At 44.7% G+C, this 18776-nt stretch overlaps 1 protein-coding gene across 1 annotated transcript in view; it reads right to left on the bottom strand.

The window, feature by feature from the left end:
* Positions 1-18776, bottom strand: part of LOC119374699 (exportin-5) — a 52993-nt gene that overhangs the window by 26014 nt on the left and 8203 nt on the right. The window contains exons 7-19 of the mRNA XM_049410977.1: positions 17273-17458; positions 16715-16791; positions 16529-16628; positions 14045-14128; positions 8430-8555; positions 7077-7167; positions 6509-6631; positions 4500-4612; positions 3608-3664; positions 3414-3509; positions 2797-2928; positions 2413-2519; positions 518-610 (exon numbers count right to left, since the gene is read on the bottom strand). Coding sequence (XP_049266934.1) covers positions 518-610; positions 2413-2519; positions 2797-2928; positions 3414-3509; positions 3608-3664; positions 4500-4612; positions 6509-6631; positions 7077-7167; positions 8430-8555; positions 14045-14128; positions 16529-16628; positions 16715-16791; positions 17273-17458 — 1385 coding nt within the window. The remainder of the gene's footprint in view (positions 1-517; positions 611-2412; positions 2520-2796; positions 2929-3413; positions 3510-3607; positions 3665-4499; positions 4613-6508; positions 6632-7076; positions 7168-8429; positions 8556-14044; positions 14129-16528; positions 16629-16714; positions 16792-17272; positions 17459-18776) is intronic.

The following is an 18776-nucleotide window of genomic DNA, read 5'->3' as shown; positions in this document are numbered from 1 at the left end:
CACACTGAACTATGAAACTAACTGCAGGAGAAGCGCCACTTGTGCGTCATGTTACAAAAGCAGTTTGAATGTCCTCGTGTGGCAGTGGTATCAACAAGATCCCGTCTTCGACTGTTGGAGCGCATGCTTGAGCACGTCGTATGCTCGTGTCATTTTGTGCATTGTTGCCCTCACCTGAAGCAGTGTGCAAGAGTAACCCAGGCAAGACCAAAAAAGCTGTCCTTCCTCATAATCAGCACCAGCTCTACGAAGCTCCTATCAGGATCAATAGATGTACAAGCGTATTGTAATGTTATCGATATACTGTAATGCCTGATGGCCTTTATTTCGAGTTCCCCTCTGGTGATGATGGTCTCCTCGGTGTTTAAAAGTAAACAAAACCCGGAAGTGAGAAGAAGGCGTCTTTTATCGCAAGAGTCAACCAATGAAATCCACCTGCTCATAGCAGATCAAAGCTAAAGGAAAAAGATGACATAGGGAAGATGCAACATAGAAGTTGTTGCATGGTGATACTTACACTTTCATTTCATTTCTTGCCAATATGGCGGTGGCAGGAGAAACTACCTCAACGATGAACTTGCATTGACGCTCGTAATTGTTGAACTCGTTGCTGAAAAAAAACAACAAAAAAACGTGCACCAGCATGGAGTTGCAATAGCCATGTCAATAGTAAAATCAGAAGAGCCACATGCATATCTCAGGGATGCAAAAGCCGAAATATGATTTGGAGCAATTTCTGGAGCAGCAAAAATGTTGCTTTCGGAGCACGAAAATGCAAATTCGGGGCGGATTACAAAAAAGAACAACTAAATTTTTTTAGCACGAAATCCCAAATTTGGAACAGTATAATAAAGGAGGCTTACTTTTAGAAAAGAAAACAAAGTATATGTACAAACCATTCAACATCAGCTAACTCGTGCGCAGTGCAAGTGAGCACTGCTCTTTCAATAAAAGCAATGTGCTGAACGACCCAACAGTGCAAACAACGACGAAGTCCACATTAGCATTTGCAGCGCCTGCCTCCCATTTGATAGGTGCTGCAAATGCTAATGTGGACCTGTAAACCTAGCGACTTTGAAGTTCGGGAGATTCGTAAAGCAGGAGCTGCTGGCATATGCCAGCTCCTGCATACGCTTTCGTTTATTGTTTCTCACGGCCACAGAAATGTCATACACAGCTCCGAATAATTGCCAGTAATTTTTTTAGACAACAGCGATCATGGTAGTACTTCTAATTATACAACGCGTGCACGCATGAGTAATTACGGAACAAAATGTGCTGTGTCCCGTGACAGCTAGTACTAATAGCCCCTTCTAAATCTTAATACCCTTTCCCGCAAGGAGCCAGTGTAGTGTGACGAAGGTGGCTTAAGAAGTGTTCTGCACGCGATAGAACAAGGCCAGGAAATTGTGCAACCGCTGTTCTTTTTTTTTTCTTTTCTTTCGCCGTGGGGTTAGGTTTAGGGTCTGCATGTGTGGAATGAATTGGATGATGACGGTGCCCAAAATGCAGGTGGCCAATGTGGCCTCCATTTCTTGCTAAAATTAGCGCAACTGAGCAAATTTTGAGGCTGGTCGAGCATTCTGGGACAACAAGGCACAATTTTAACAAATTTCACGGTTTTGACTCGGCTCGCTGCAAAAATAAGGAATTGTATCAAATTGGTGCAATTGGCGCAGCTCTTGCACCCCTGATATCTCCAGTACAAATCAAAATGTGGCAATGTCGTTATCAAAAGTCTGCAAGGAATGTGAAAAAACAAACCTGAAATTAGCTGTGGAATAATTTTTTTTAACGCAATAGTATCTTAAAGTACTTCCTCCCAATTTCTCAATGGTGCACGGCGAGCAGTGGTGCATCAGCCTGCCATATTCATCAGCATACTACCAGCATACTACCGTACTTACACTCTAAGGCAAAAGAGAGTACTATTCGGGGCACCGTTCTGCCACACAACAATAATCGTCATCTGGCTTGCTCGCGTTTCGTTTCTCAAGAAGTGTGCGCTCGCTACTCTCCTATCAACTGTTCCATGTCGCGCTGATAGCCACACGCCGCTTGTGACCGCCAAGCACTGAGCGCGCGGTGATAACACAAGGAAAGCGTGTCGTGGTAAATGACAATTATAGCTATGTGGCAGAAAGACACCCCAAGTATGTCTTTTTTGTCTCAGAGTGTACTCACCACCAGCACACTCTAAAAAGAAGGGGCATATTCGGAGCGTTATGTCCCACAACAATAATCGTCATCTATCTGGTGTGCCTTTCCTAGAGATTAGGAGTACACACTATATACAGTCACTAACAAGCGTCAAAGCACAGATGTCTTTACAACGTATGAGCGTCACTAGAACTGCTGCTGTAACGAGAAAGCCGATTAATATACATAGCTAAGAAGCTAACAATTCATTACCTCAAAAGGAGCAACGCTTCGATGAGAGTACATGCTTCGAGTTGCGTGATCAGTTTGTCTTGCGCCTGTATTCTCTTCACCGAAGAGTAGATCTGGTCGAAACAGGGCTGCGGAATTGAGGCACCAACAACAATACTGGTTAAAGAGCTAGGAGACCGCGTGGGCATCACAACTTTAAAACAGACAAAACAAAGTTATGGAAAACAAAATGATTAAAGTTCAACAGTGACATTATTTAGTTTTATCACTCGTTACTTATTTATGTACAATAACTGATTATATCCATGTCACATTGTGTACTTATACAAAACCTCTATTTTATATGTGGAGCGATACGATATTGCATTGTAGTGTAACAAAGTCAGGCATCAACGTGTAGAATACCATGACAAGCTTCGGGTAGAGATGGCACAGCTTGACTAGTCCGGCGCACGCATGCCGCCTCAGGTTCCGCAAGGCACGGCTCTGGACCGTCGCCGGCTGCTTCGGCAACGTGAAGACGGCACAGGAGAAGAGCTGCAACCGAACGCGTACGCTTTAATGGCACACATTTTTGCACATACAGAGTGCCCCTAATGCATGGACTGCACCCTCAATTACAATCCTTGGAAAAGGGAAGCAAGATGAGTTTTTAAGACATGAGCAAATAACCATACAAAGAAACATTGAAACCTTCTGAAAAGTAACCTGAAGCTATGTTTGTTGTCATGGACGTAGGCAGGGGGGTGCAAAAGGGGCACTTGCCCCCCTCAAGCCACACCGGTATTGCCCTCCACCCAAGCTATGCCAGCTCTCTCTCCACCCAAGCTATACCAGCTTCCTGGTACTGTGCCAACTTTTATCGTCGAGCTTCATACACCCGCATCAGAAATCTTCAAAGCGGGGGTAAACACAAAAGGCGACTGTACCGAAACGTTAATACCGAAATCGTAGATCACCACTGATGAAGCTATTCATAGCCACAGCTTTAGAGAGCTTCACTTGCGAGATTTCACGCCCACCTTGTTCAGCACGTTGGGCAGACTTCCCGGTGCAAGCGTGAGGAAGATACCCAGGCTGGATATGCAGGACAGGGCGTAGGATTGAATCACTGGATCCTGCAGCAGCACCAAGAACAGAACGGAGGTGATTCTGTGCAGTGTTCCAGATTAAGTGAAACGTGGAGAACGTCCTAGTATTTCTTCAAGATTCTCACCTCCGTTTCGAAATTGAGCAGTGACTCCAGTAGGAAGATGCCCTCTTCTGCGCTTGGCTGTGGGCACAGATAAAAAAAGTGGAGAAAAATATGCGAGAGAAAGAGAAAATTCATCCTATAAGTCCATCAGTTGCGCAAACCGAAATGTACTATCGGCGTCACATGAAACGTGAACAGAGGCAAGCATTGGCAATGGTATAGTGCATGCCGTCTGGTCATCAATACAGACACGCACACACATCAGGACTTGGCAGCACTGCGTGATTCCCGTATAAGTGCGATATTTTCGAATCTGTTCTACTTCTGATATGGTAATACAGTGATAATGGTAGCTGGCATGGGTGTGCAGATTGATTTTGGTCGTTGAATTAGTTTAATTTATTCTTGTTTTCCTGCTTTGAAATATCAGAACTAGAACAGGAGCGAAAATCATGCATTATGGTGTAATGGAGAAGTGCTGCCAAGCCGTATGTGCGCGCCTGTCGATGGCAATTACGTATAATACAATAATTGCTGCGGTTTAATATCCCAAAACCTCGATATGATTATGAGGGACACCATAGTGGAGTGCTCCGGAAATTTTGACAACCTGAGATTCTTTAACGTGCACCTAAATCTAAGTACATGGGCCTGAAACGTTCTCGCGGCCTCCACAGCCGGGATTCAATCCCGCGACCTTCTGGTTAGTGGTCAAGCAACAAAGCCACTAGATCACCAGGGCAGGTAGCCTGTGAATGGTGATGACTGAATGGTGCACACTGTACCACTGCTAACGCCTGCTGATTTTCACGTTTCGTTTGACGCTGATAGTATGAGTCTGTACTTTTAGACTACTGGTTTAAAATGCTTGCCACGGTGCAATTGCATCACTTCCACCATTGGCAAGGCTCACCTTGGGGTTAGGAGAGGACAGGAACCGGCTGAACACGCCATCCATGAACGTGGCAAGGGCGTCCCAACGTACGCTAGACGGCGAGTTGAGTGAACAGTGGCCATTGTCGGGTTCTTCGCAGATCCGGCACATTGGAAGAGACGTGCAAGCAGTAATTAGCACACAAATGAACTTGGCAACATTATGGCGCAAGATTAGACTTTGTCAGCAGCATTTCCAAGAGCAATAATTTATTTGATGAGTAACATCCAGCTGCCCAAGATTGATTAAAGCCCCCCCATACCATCGGCATCACAGCGACTGTTGGCATTGATACCTTCCCTAGGACAGTGTCGGAGGGAAACTCCAGGCATGTAATGAATTAACCTTCCTATAAATAACTATGTTACCTACGTTCTCTGTTGTGTTTGAAAATTTGTATATTCCTTGTACAGTAGAACCCCGCTGATACGTTTTTGAAGGGACCGTAGGAAATAAACGTAAGAGATGGGAAACGTAACAGCCGAAAAACAGGAAAAACGGCAAAATATTTAGTGGTACAGAATTTTATTTCAATTCTTACGAGCAGCACGAAAATTGGCGCGCTCAGCCGCGATCTAGTCGATGGATAGAAACGCGGAGCTTAGGACGGCCTTATCCACAGAAATGTAATCAACGTATGTGATTTTTTTAACACCAACAGCTGTAGGCATGAAAGAACTAAGCACACGCAATCACGACCGGCGCGGCGAGTCCGACCGCGAACCGCACGCACAACCATGCGAGCTCCAACCAGCTCGAACTCCTCCCGTTCTCCGACAAATAACGATGATGATGAGTCTACACCAACGCGATGGCAGAAGTGAATGCCAATCTCGAAGGCCTTGCTTTCGCAAGCAATTACGTCATACACGCCATGTTTGTGCAATGCAAACCTCAGAGGCTATGCTTTTGTCAATAGTAAATGCCAATCTCGAAGGCCTTGCTTTCGCGAGCAGTTACGTCATAGACGCCATCTTTGCAATTTGAATCTCGAAGGCCATGCTTTTGTTTGCATCAATTGAAAGATTCTGTTGCTTGCGCCTCTCAAGCGGCTAATAATACGGTCAAACGAGGCCAAGCTGCGTGAAAATGCGCCATGGCCGCTCTCTTTGGTAGTCACTCGGTCGGCTCCGGGCGCACTTCGCGACGTATCATACGGGAACGGTCCGACAGTTACGACGTAACAGCGGGGTTCCCAATACATTGTATCCTATGGGAGCTATGCCGGGACCGGCGGAAAACGACGTAACAGCCGGGAAAACGTAACAGCCGGGAACGTAACAGCGGGGTTCTACTGTACTAACTCTATCAATATTTTTGTATTGTATTACCTTTTTTGTATGCAATATGAGTGCCCTTCCTGCAAGAACCGATTTGTGGTCTGCAGTATGTTATAAACAAGTAAATAAATAAATAAATAAATAAATAAATAAATAAAATACAAATCACAGGTGTTCACCTCATGCATGGTACTTACACTTTTGCAAAATGAAAAAAAAAAAAAAGTGAGAAACAACTTTTTATTACCAAACAGTCGTTCTTTCACGTGAACGTCTAGATAACTTGGCTTAATGCTAACGTGAACATTCGCATTAACAACGACAAAAACTTCACAGCCCAAATACATAAAGTCTCGCTGAAACATGCACAACTCTTTAAAGTGCACTTTATTCTAACGGGTTAAGAAGTGGCAGTGATTGTTCCACCAATTTGCTATTTTAACTGTCTATCGCATATTCTGCCATCCTATAATTTATTTAGTATTTATTCACAATACCTTACAGGCTCATTGAAGGGCATTGAGTAACAGAGATAACAGAAAAAAATTAGCATTGAATACAGAGGTAACAAAGCAAAGGTTACAATTAGTACAGCAGAACACATTATAAAATACTATTAAGCAATGCAATCAGGTTATCACGAAAAGTTTTGCCAGAGCAGCCAGTAGGCACTTTGGGAAACTGCAATCGTCACAAGACGCAACATACCGTTTCCTACTTCAATTTTGGCCACAAGCAGTGTCTGTAGCCACTGGCTCACCATCTGGAAGCCGGCGATAGGATTCAGCAGGGTGGCCAGGCGAATGGCCTCTGTAAGGTCTCCCCTGAATTCTGTCAAAAGAGATTATGATGTGTTGTACGAACGAAATGAAATGCAAGAACACAATCTTTGAGAAAGCTGAAGTAATCCTGCAGAAATCAATGAGGCAGATTGCGAGGTAAACCCTTTCGGCTTTCTTGAAAAGAAAGCTCAGAGACCACAGACAAATTCACTTAGCAACTCGCGTCACCAATAATGAGGGGAAACACGAGTTGCTTTTTGCTATTGTTTAACTGTCACAATCAATCAATCAATCAATAAATAAATAAATAAATAAATAAATAAATAAATAAATAAATAAATAAATAAATAAATAAATAAATAAATCAATCAATCAATCAATCTCACTTATTTCCCAAAGAGACAGAGATGCTTTGAATAAAAGCTGCCATTCCGTAGCTTGACAAGTTATCGACATCAACAGAAACAAGTCTGAGAGAGATTAATAAAACTTACTGCCTAGAAATGGTGCGAAGTCATCGTCACTGTCAAAGTCGAGCCGAGCGTAAGCACAGGCTGGACTGTCGTTTCTGGAAGGGTAGCCGACCTGCAATTTATGAGGCAGGGCTCGGTAAAATGCGTCACACGCAACACGAAACACCACAAGTGGCTTTAAATAAAAAAGGCATCGCTGGAAGGTACCCTTAGGATTGGGTACGAAGGCACAGCACAAAGAAAATGTATGATTCCCACGTATTTGTGGTAGGATGCGATGCCATTTCTCACCTATATGAGTTCATTCAGCTGTTGTCAGAATTTTTGGACATAGGTGTAGATGTCAGTGCATTGCAAGATTTGGTGACACATGTGCAACTACTGAATGAGAGTGCTGGCATGCTGCCCTAGGAAGTTGCCAAGGGAAGGCTTCGGGTTAAATCTTCATTTATTAAGGCTAAAGCCATAAGTGGTTCATGAGAAGCAGAGTGTGACAGCCCAACGGTTTCCACTGTCGGCAGCAGCAGATACAGTACTGAAAATAACCCTCATGGTGAAGACAACCAGCGCATAGGTGCTGCCACCTTGCTCCTCTTTGGAAGGGCTCTCGCAATGTCCTTCACTCCGTTTCAGTGAGACGAAGCATTGTTACAGGCTGCTTGGGAATGCCCCAGTAGTGAATAAAGTTAACTGAAATACGGGCATGTAAGCTGCCCATGCTTTTCACCTTTACATTTCTTTAGGCAACTGCACCAGGCACACCTTCGAAATTGTTCTTAACAATACTAACAGCTTCCCCTCAGAAGCCAAGGCAGAAGTGGTACTTAAAACGATGCAACTGTGTACTCATTCATCAAGAAAATTGGTGAAAGCACAGTAAACAAGGCCGAACAATTTCCAATACACAAGGCGTGATAAAAAGACAGACTGATGCCATCCCATCTGTAAACAATAAGAAAAAAGAAGTATTTAGGTGAAAGTTTAAGTGCGATGTTGTATTATTATTCATTTTTGCACGGTCTTACGATTTAGACTGCCACTGTATGAATGCAGAAAGTGGTTAGAAAGGAGCAGGACACTTTGACACTTGCTCTTGCTCGCTTTGGTGTTCTGCCTGTGCTGCTACTCGTCGTGACACCCGGTGCACGAAACCAAGAATTCCTGCAGAAAAGCTTACACATAGTATTGTAAAATTATTTAGGGCTCTCGGAGGCTTGCCAGTATTGCCGGAGTTTAGAGGCCCCAGACCCTCGTAAAGTGAAGAAAAAAAAGCGTAAAGCTATTCTTTCAAGAAATTTTGTCACTTTCATTTCAGAAACGTACAGCCGAAAGAAGTGACGTGCTGTGAGTTGGAAAGAATCGAGAAGGGCGCACCTTTGATAACTTCTCGGTGGCAACCTTGAAGAACTTTGGCAGCAGGTTGCGCACGATGTCCAGGTGGGAGACTTCAGAATGTCGAAACAGGGACGCCCACACAGGCAGGGTGATGCCGTTGATGGCCTACGAAGAAAGCGCGACAAAGACAGAGTACATGAACGTATACGAACGCTGGCAAGCGTAATTAGAAACAAATATCTTCCTTTGGAATGTTGGCCCAATTTCAAAGTTTGTAGGCAGTTGAGTGTTTACAGCCAATACAAAGGCACTGTGGTTTCTTGGCCCAATATTGTGCACAGTAGACGGACACACACTTACAATACAAAAATGGCCGACACAAAGTTCACGTGCTCTTGCGCAAGTTAGTTGTGAGGTGCTTTTGTCGCCGAATGCTGACCGCACATAGATTACACAACTTTTGATGTGAACGTATTTCTCGTAAACTTATGAATCCTAGATATACATAACGTTTGAAGATAATTACATATTTTGCTAAGTTTCAACTAATATCCATGGCTACTGCAGAGGTTGTGGAGATAGGCAGTGGGCAACTACGTGGAGGCAGAACTCGGCTCCATTGCAGACATGCTTGCGCAACATTGAACTGAGCATATACAGTAGAACCTCGTTGCTATGTTCCCGCTTAGTACAATTTCTCGGCTCCTACGCTCGAAATCGCGAAAATTAGAAATAAACCAATACAGCTGAGTGTAATAAGTTCCGGTTAATATGTTCCCAGAAAATACGATTATTCAGCAGCAACGTTCAGCACCGCGGAAAACTGTGGTCGCATGATACATTTTGTACTCAGAACTCTCGTTCACGTGCGCAAAAAGGGCCCTCTCGTGTACTTGTGAAGCGTGAAGTGGCAGACAGCCGCTGCACGGCGACGGCAGCTTCTCCGCAGTGCCTTTCCCCCCTCCGCGCTTTCTCTTCTTTGCACAATTGTCCCCTCCGCGGCTCTTCCAAACTGCTCGATCGTCCCCTCCGTGTCTTCTCCAAATTGCTCGATCGCCGCTCTCTGTCAACCACACACCGACCCGAAGGCAGGCAGCGACACTGGCTGTCAAAATCTTCAAACGGCTTGCCGCGGAAATGCACATGCTGCCGCCACATCGCCACCACTGCACAACACCCCGTGACCCGTAACCATAGCAATGCCGCCATTGTGCCCAGTGAATATGGCCTAGAGAACTGCATGGGCCGTGATTTTTGGCCCGGGCCTGGCCCGGGCCCGGAACTCGTTCTAGTTTACCCGCCCGAGCCCGGCCCGGTGATTCAATGTGTGACCCGGGCCCGGCCCGAACCCGAGAAAAAATTTCGCCCACCCGGCCCGGTCCGGCCCGACGGCAGATCAGGCCCGACAGAGGCCCGAGACAATATTATAGGTGGTGTTGCCAGAACATAGAATCTACAGCAAAGTGTTAAGTAGCAAATATCTACGCTTTGATGGCGAAGGTTTGTCTAACAATTCTATTTTAACCAATGGTAATTTCGTGTAAAAAGGGGCTCACGGTGGAAACAGTTGAGTGGACATACTGGGTACAATGAATGTTTGTTCTGCAATGATATACTATAACTGTTTCTTTTTTTGCAAATGCAATGGGGATCATCAAGAGCGTTTTGTAGCAGATATTGCAGCAAGGAAAGTGATTTACAGCATGAGTTCAGTTTCGATAGGAAGTGCAATAAAAACAGAGGAGACAACGGGCGGAACGCTCTCTTCAGTTTGTTTTTATTACGCTATTTACTGAAGCCTAAAACATGCTCTAACGACAAAGGCAATCGTGCACCCAGCTTCTGGATATGTAACACCTGTCTTCAGCATTGTAGCACCCTGCAACAGCAAGATAGAGGAAGGAAGCCAAGTTTATTACCTTGTTGTAAACACGCTAACCTGGATAAAAATTATAACAAACCGTGTGCACCAGGTATACTTTTAGAAATACGTATAGGCAGCCGAAAGGGCGAAAAAAGTATTTGTGGCGGCATTCTTTTCATATATCACACCGCTGCTACTATATACGGTCCATGTCTTTTGTGGCATATTTTATAGTTTATGTCTTCGCGTGTTACTGTGCAAAAAGTCAAATTATCTAGGGAATCCGGCTTTAGGCACGCCGTCCACCGTTGCGTCACATATCCTGCCACGATAAAGTTTCTCGCACTGCATGCGCTAGCCGCAGGGGTGCAAATCTGCCTTGCGAATTGTGAAGGCGTCGGCAGCCGTAGTTCTCAACTTCCACCACTGGAGCAACCTTAGGATGTCTTTGTGAACCTCTGCAGAATGAACGTAGCTGTGCAGCTTATGCCGTCATTTCTATCTTTCTCGAACGTCGTGACATTATTCCGTGTCACCTATAAAACTCCTATCTGAGGTCTTCTCCTTGCAGTTTTCAGCAGCGTATGTTATGCACGGCTTGCGCTGCGCTTTTTCTCTTTTTTTTTTTTGCGTATCATAATCCTGTATGCCTTCCTAACAATGTTGTACTGGTAGAAGGTGATCACTAGACTACGCGGACGGGACTGGCAGGAGGTGTACAAAGCGATTTCGATCTATTTTTGGTGTTCGTTACAGTTTCGCAGTAAAGGCGCGAATAAGCTTCTCGACGCTTACTCGTTGGGTGCTTATGGTTCGAGGTAAAGGAACATCAGCTGGCACGGAATTCGTAATTGTCTTTTTTTCAAGCCTGATATTTCGTCAAGCGAATATATTTTGCCTCACGCTTTCTGCTGTTTGAACATATCCTATTCCTTCTCATTCCAACGTTGTTACAGCAGTATCATGTAGCTCTCACACTATACCTGTATAGCGCAGGGGACCCAAACACGAGGCCCGTGGGCCTCTCCCTATAGAGGCCCACAGCCCGTACATGACTGTCTTCGTCCCATTTTTTTCATTTTCTTTATAAGTATGTTCTGAAGCTACACAGGCATGACAGGTCTGAAGCTTTGTTGTCGTGAGGCATCCCCTGGGGTCACCATGTGTTGACACCTAACCATGAAACAAAACTTTATATTTCAAAATCGGCGTCCAGATTTCGGTCATGTTGAAGATAGGTATCGATATGTTGTTAGAATCCTGTCGCCAAATACCCTTCAGAAATGATCCATGTGATATATCGAAAAGCTCTTCTTTTAAGTGGCAACGTTAGCTGATATTTGATACGTAGTTCCTAATTCTATGTAGTTTCCTATGTAGTTCCTAATCGCTAAAAATGAAGTACATTGACCTCTGAAGGGGCTATAGACTTAACAGACCGAGTGTCAGGAAATGTTGTACAGCCAGTGTCCCCTAAATATGACAAATACAGTTTGAAATCCGTGACGTCACGCTCGGAGTTTCGGCGCGAAATTAAAAAAAAATGGAATTTTGATCTTCATTTTCTCTTCTGATAATAAACTTATGATAGCGAAATGAATGACGTTCGAGTTCTTACAGCACACTTTATCATTCTAAAACGATTCAGTACTTCACTATAGTGTCCATTTAAGAACTGAACAAAGTCCATGCCCGGCCCGACCCGAGCCCGCCACCTCAAACCCGGGCCCAGCCCTAAGCCCGGAGCTTCAGGCCCGAGCCCGGCCCGGGCCCGCTGTGAAAACTACTTTACCCAGCCCGGCCCGGGTTTCCGGGTAGGCCCGAGCCCATGCAGTGCTCTAATATGGCCGATAATTTCCACCCACTTTTCTCCTGAAGCGCATTCGTTTTTGGGTTGCTCCGCTCGGCGCAATTCCAGTCGGCGTATTTCTCTGGCTGGGCAATTCTGCCTACCAGTGGGTCGTCAGAAGCCGCCAGAAAAGATTTGTTCTGGAAGATATCTCTGGAGTTTCTGGTTATCAGACGCCAAAACAAGACGATGCGTGCTCGCCGCCATCTTTGTGAGTACTCGACAGATCGCAGTGTGGGCGCTTGGGGACTTCACCTTCGGTTGCCATTACGCCGGGTGTTATCTTTTAAAGCCCGTTCCGCTGTGCAAGATGGTGCAATTACGAGTGGCGGCGAACATACCAGCGCATGTCTCAAGTTAAGACAGAACGCAAACTGATCAGCGCTAGTGTGCGACGTGGTATGGCTGCGAACAGCTGTCGCTTTCGGGGACGCTTATCACTTTCGCGAGATTTCGCATATCGTGTTGTACCGCAATTGTTATGTGCACTGCGAAGAGTTGAGCTTGTTAAACCTTTAGCGGGGCGGCAGTTTTCTTCACGGACGGGGCAAGTCACGCGTGGTCTTGCGAACATACGTGATAGTATCCCAAATGCGTATGCTCGAGAATATCACTTCTGCTCTTCGGCAAACCTAGCCCCATATTTCCAAGCAGCAATGCAGAAAGAACCGACGCTCATGCGGCGCAAAGTTTTGTCTGCTGACACGGCGGTAGCGTTTCTTTAAATTTACGCTGGTTGTCCCAGAATTCGATTTTGCAATATTCGGGCTGTCTCGGGATTTCAATACACGTGACCACGACGTTATTTTTGGTCAGGACCGGAACTAGCTGGCTGACCTCTGGCTGCCAGCGAGATGCCAGGAGTTCGAAAATCGAAGAGTCCCTCCATGTTTTTTAGAAATAAATGTTTTTGCCTTTGCACCTCAATATGGGCTTGTCAGCCTCAATTTTTACTGGATTTGCTTCGTATGTTTTCCCGGATCGTACGTTTATTTTCTGCGTTTTTTTTTTTCGGAAATGTATCAACAAGGTTCTACTGCAAGCAAATAGCCATGCTTGCTGATACACAACGTCACTCTCGAGCAATGGGCCATCTCTATATGTTGTGATGCAGCACTAAGAAAGGACGCCCCTTTTTCCCAGTGCTTGCTGATGAGCATATCAACAGTACACATCAATTACGGAGGCGCATCACGCACTACGTTTCTTCAAGTGGCTTTAAACACAGTATGCACATTGTTATGCGCTTCATGAGTCAACAACTAGAGCTCATTTAACTTCATTGTGCTGTGTATTGCTGCGGAGGATCACTTTGCTGTGGATGCAACCATGTTCGACGAGTCGTTTGACATGCCGCATTCCGGTAGCTGCTCCAGAACTATCATTTCTGTTTGCTAGCAATAGATAAAAGTTTGCCCATGTATTTCGAGCCTGATATTTTAATAGAAAAAGAGAACATTACTGACTTCAAAAGAAATAGATGCTTAACTGCTCTCTAACTGTGATTAACTACTGCAAAAATGCACATCAACATATTACCACGTCCGCCAGCGTGGTGCAGTGGTTATGGTGCCCGACTGCTGACCCAAAGGTCGCAAGTTCGATACTGTACGTGGCAGTTGCATTTTGATGGAGGCGAAATGCTAGAGGCCCATGCACTATTGTGCAATGTCAGTGCACGTTAAAACACACCAGATGGTCGAAATTTCCGGAGCCCTCCAAAACGGTGTGCTTCATAATCATAATGTGGTGTTGGCACGTAAAACCCCAGAAATTATTATTAACGTATTACCACCTTCTCTTTCTTGCAACAGAATATCCAGTGCCTTGGAGTAAGGTTCTGTGAATCTGACGCATTGGCAGGCAGGCCATCATAACTTGCGCCTGACGTGAATAAAGACCTTCTTGCGAAAACAAGGAATAAAAAAGAAAGAAAGTTACCTGGCTTGGATGCTGCATCAGGGATAGCAAGAAGTCGAGGTAGACTGCAAAGAGTTCCATTGAGGGCCGCTCAGGTTCCAGGCTCTGCACGTCATTCGCAAAAGCAGCAACAACGAAAAGCATCTGTAGGCAACAGGCATGTGTGAATATTTGAGCACTTCGAATATTCGAATGGATATTACAGTATTCGAATTCGCTTTGACACGAATTTAAATTATTCCAAATGAACAAATAGACATGTATAAACCACATGGAACCCTCCTGTAAAAGGGGTTTCACTGCAGTGAAGTGGTGCTATACCGTGAATACACCTATCCAGGGGAAAACCACACTGCCGCGAAGCACCACTTCAAGGTTAAATGAACATATTAACCTCACATCGATTCATCATTTTTAGATGCGAAGCATCTCTTGCTCAGGGGTATGTCCCACGGCGTGCGCGTCCGCACTCACACTACGCATGCGCAACTCTCCTCCTTCCCTTTCTCCAACAGCTGCGCGTTACACTTCTCTCACAGCAGCTGCTTGCGCTTCTCCTGTGTTCTCGCTTCTGCTCTCACGGCGCATGCGCTACTCTCCTCCTCTAGTCTCCTCTCCTTCAAGCGGGTAGAGCGCTGCGCGCGTTGTCCAACGCTTGCTTCGGTTGACTCCTCTGAAATGCAGGCTCGACATGCCGAAATTCTATCCTGCGCAACGCCGCGATGAGTGCCAGCGCATGCACGTCCACTCCCCCTCTCTCCTTCTCCTACGCTGCCCCCCTCTCGCGCGCCTGTCGACCGCGTTCCCCGCTCGCCCTGTGAGAATTAACGGCCAGGCTAGAGGGAAGACACGACACGCGTAGTGTTCCTCTTCGCGTTCCCCGATGCGAGGTCGGTAGCATGCCCGAGGTCGGTAGCATGCTCAACGAACACCAACGGAGCGCAATCGTGCAAGTGCTCCGGCATCGCATCGCCTCATGGCCCCCTTTAGCGGGAGATGGTGTAATTTTCTTAAGTTTAAAAGCTCATTATACCAGCTTTTATGCTCTAAGTATAGTAAACTTTAAAATGTAATGCATTTTACAGGCTATCACTTTCATTCTACCGAAAGTCAAATCCTGCTACTATTCAAAGTTGCTTCCACTTCCCTTTGAACCAAAAAGAATAACATTTGCACATGCCTTGTCTCAATTAAAAAAAATATTGTGCAGGTTAGTTGGGTCATGACAAAGATGCTCATTTTTCTTTATAATATGTGATATATACTATTTGAATTCGGTTCGAAATTATTTGACCAAATCACTATATTTGCTTCGGATTCGCTTCGAACCTAAAATTTACTACTATATTTGCACTAGCCTAATAGCCAATATTCTGGTGCAGGAGGGAAAAGATTTAAGCACGACAACAGCAATTCCTTGACTGTCAGCCAACTTTCTCTGCATTAAATTTTACCGACCACAATGTTTACACAACCGCGTCAGAGTTACTCGTGCAAGCATGTTTTAACTTAAATTCAGGTTTACGTAAGTTATCACCTTGGAAATTTGAAGGTAGGTGCAGGCAAAAAAAAAGGCTTCTTTAAAAGTTACAAGGCACTGAGCAGAATGCGTTGACGAGCAAGTTGATGCATATTCACAATGTTGCTTAAATGCACACATGAGAACACGAAAAAAAGAAAGAAAGAATGGGTGTCGTGTCCTGTTGTCTTTCTTATGTTGTTCTGTAAAAGAACTTGCTGTTCTTACGTTGTTCTGTTCACACTAAAAAGTTGTTGCGAAGAGCATCGAGCCTGTCGCTCCATTTTTGTAGCATTGGGAAACTGACCATTATAACGTATGGCCATTAAAACCTTAGAATTGTTTCTTTGCATGCAGTTATCTAGTGCACCAGCATTTATTACAGATAAAATTTTTATCGTGAAGAGTACTGGAAAAGCAGCCTGTTCTTGTCTAGACTATACCTCTTTGCGACAGGGCGTTCTCAATTGGAGACACATTTTAATTTTGCCATTTCTGTGCACTTCTGGCAAAGGAAGAGATTACAAACACTGAGCTCATTGTAAGTTAAGCATTCCTGTTGCCTAAAGTTCCTTTATATCCCTTCTGGATGAAATATTCTTGCTACACACAATCACATGGATGAAGGTAGTACCGTGTTTAACGAGATGTTTGACATGGGGCATTTCAACTGAAATTTCAAAACAGTATTTTTTTTACTTTATTAGGTATGCTTGCTGCCAGCAGGTAACTAGTATTCCATGTAATTTGAGAGGATCATTGAATTCGGTTTATTAAGAAATGTAGCTTGATTGACAGCACAATAATTAGATAGTTATTTACGTTGTAACTACAACTGATTGCTGTAAAATACACTTTTATTGTAACACTTCCACATGCTTTAAATTTGGTCTCAAGAGCTTTTGAATCAAAATATGTAAATTTCACACGTTTATAGACAGTCAATATCATAATGCGTGTGGCACAGGGATAAAACTTCTACTCACCCAATGCGTGACGCAGTTCTGTCCGAGGCTGGCCGTGATCGAGCACAGTTTCTTCATGAAGAGGAAAGAGGCCTCATTCAAGGGTTCACTGGATGCAGACCTTTGAGACAGGTGGGAAGAAAGAAGCAAAGAGACGCTGAAGTCAAGTGCTGAACTTGTAAGATCCGCGATTTTGCTCGGGCTTACGTCAGAGCGGAGGCGATGGCGTTCAGAGTGTCCTGGTTGAACAGCGCCAGCACCAGCTTTTGCTCGTCCTTCTTGGGCTGTCGTTCGGTGGAGCAAAAAAACGAAGGATGCAAATGGATGTGAACCTTTCGAATGGGACCGCGTAAAAATATGAGAACATGCTTCAACTACACATTTAAAAGACAGCATTTCCCATACTTCATATATGGGTCACTTGTGAAGGGGATTCGGCATCAGGATTGGAACATGTCGACACCGATCTCCAAAATGACTAAAATGTGAACACCAATTCTGAAATATACAGTTTATGTTTCACGGCTATGTTTCAACGCATGGTGACCCTATGGGTGCCTCACGAAAACGGATACTTGAAACCAGTCATGTATGTGCAGCTCATGAGCATACTTTAACAAAATGTCTAAAGAAGCATATGGGATGAAGACAGTCACGTGTGGGTCGGGCCACTAGCAAAAGGACCGCGGGACACGTGTACTCTGTGCTACAGTCTATGCGGCGGTGACGAAGGGGCTGTACTGTCATTAGCAACGCTGCTCTAACCTTCTGGCCGAGCACTTGCAGTAGACACTCGGCCGCCTGTATGCGCAGGTCCCTGTCCGAGAGGAGGTAGCAGAAGATGCGGGGCAGGAGGCCGTCTGATTCCATCACTTCTTTCAAGGGCGTCCACTCTATGAAGCCCGCCATCGAGAGCAGCGTGGTCTCGGTCAGCTGCCGGTGCAGGGACAGCTGCGTGGGATGAAGTGTAACCAAGTGCAACACTCACAGATATAAAACGCAGTTTTTTGAGGATTGCCACTGTAGAGTGCCACCTCCCATATGTTTGATAGAAGAGCGGTCTACAACTAGATACAATTGATCAAGTGGTGTTACTATAGACAGATACAGCTTTAGACGACAGCGGCATTTCCAATTCAAAGACCGTCACAGTAGTCACAGTCACACAAGACTGCACTAATGGGTGTGTGCTACAGACTTGACACTATAAGGATGGTCGGTCACCCCGCAAGTCAGGGAACATCGCCGAGTACGTGAGCGGGACTATTTCTTTGGCACGGAGGCAAACAGCTGCTCTGCTTCAGTCATTTGGGCGGGGCCTCTCCGGCCTTCTTAAGTTGTACGTGACTACAGAAGCACTGGTGTGTCAGTACTGTTTGCTTCATTATCTGCTGTGCTTGAAAAAGCTTCCACAAAAACAACACTAAGCGCCCGAATTAAGCTAGTACTTCAGTTACTATGCTGAGCAATCAGTTCTTTCGGTGAAGTGACAGTAATACTTTCTGATAACAAGCATCGGGCCAAATAGACTAAAGCAAAACCGTGGTCTTGCTTCTATTTATACATGAGCAGTGGCACCAAACCTTTAGGTAGCGAGAAAAAAAACTCGTATGTAGGGATGGGCGAATATTTGGGCGTATCAAATATTCAAACGAATATTACAGTATTTGAATTCGCTTCGATACGAATTTAGACTATTCGAAATTTCGAAGTATATATGTATACACTTGACCGCACATAACCCCCTGTAAAGGTGGTTTCACGTTGCTGTGCCATGAAGCAACCCATCCAGGGGAATTCTGCACTGCCGCGAAACCACACTTCAAGGTTAAATGTACATATTTTTTAAAGTTTAAAAGCGTGTTATATGGGCTTATATATGCTAAGTATAGTAATTTTTAAATTGTACCTATTGCACCACTTATAACTTGCACCCTACTGCTATTCAAATCTTGATACTATTCAAGGCTGCTTCCACTTCATTTCAAACCAAAAAAGTGACATTCACTCATACCTAGTTCCAATCCTTAAAAATATTGTGCAAGGGTCATGACAAAAATGCTCATTTTTCTTAATACTAATATGTGGTAAATACTATTCGAACTATTCAATTCGGAATTATTCGACTAAACCACTATTCGCTTCGAATTCGCTTCGAACCTCAAATTCACTATTCGCCCATCCCTACTCGTATGCAAAAGAACTTGCACATAAATGCCGGTCCCGGTTTACACATACACACGAACACACTGAACAGTGTTTACAGACG

The sequence above is a fragment of the Rhipicephalus sanguineus genome, chromosome 11 (genome assembly GCF_013339695.2).
Source record: "Rhipicephalus sanguineus isolate Rsan-2018 chromosome 11, BIME_Rsan_1.4, whole genome shotgun sequence".
NCBI classification, from domain to species: domain Eukaryota; kingdom Metazoa; phylum Arthropoda; class Arachnida; order Ixodida; family Ixodidae; genus Rhipicephalus; species Rhipicephalus sanguineus.
Note: the sequence above shows the minus strand (reverse complement) of the source record. Positions and strands in the feature narration are given on the sequence as shown.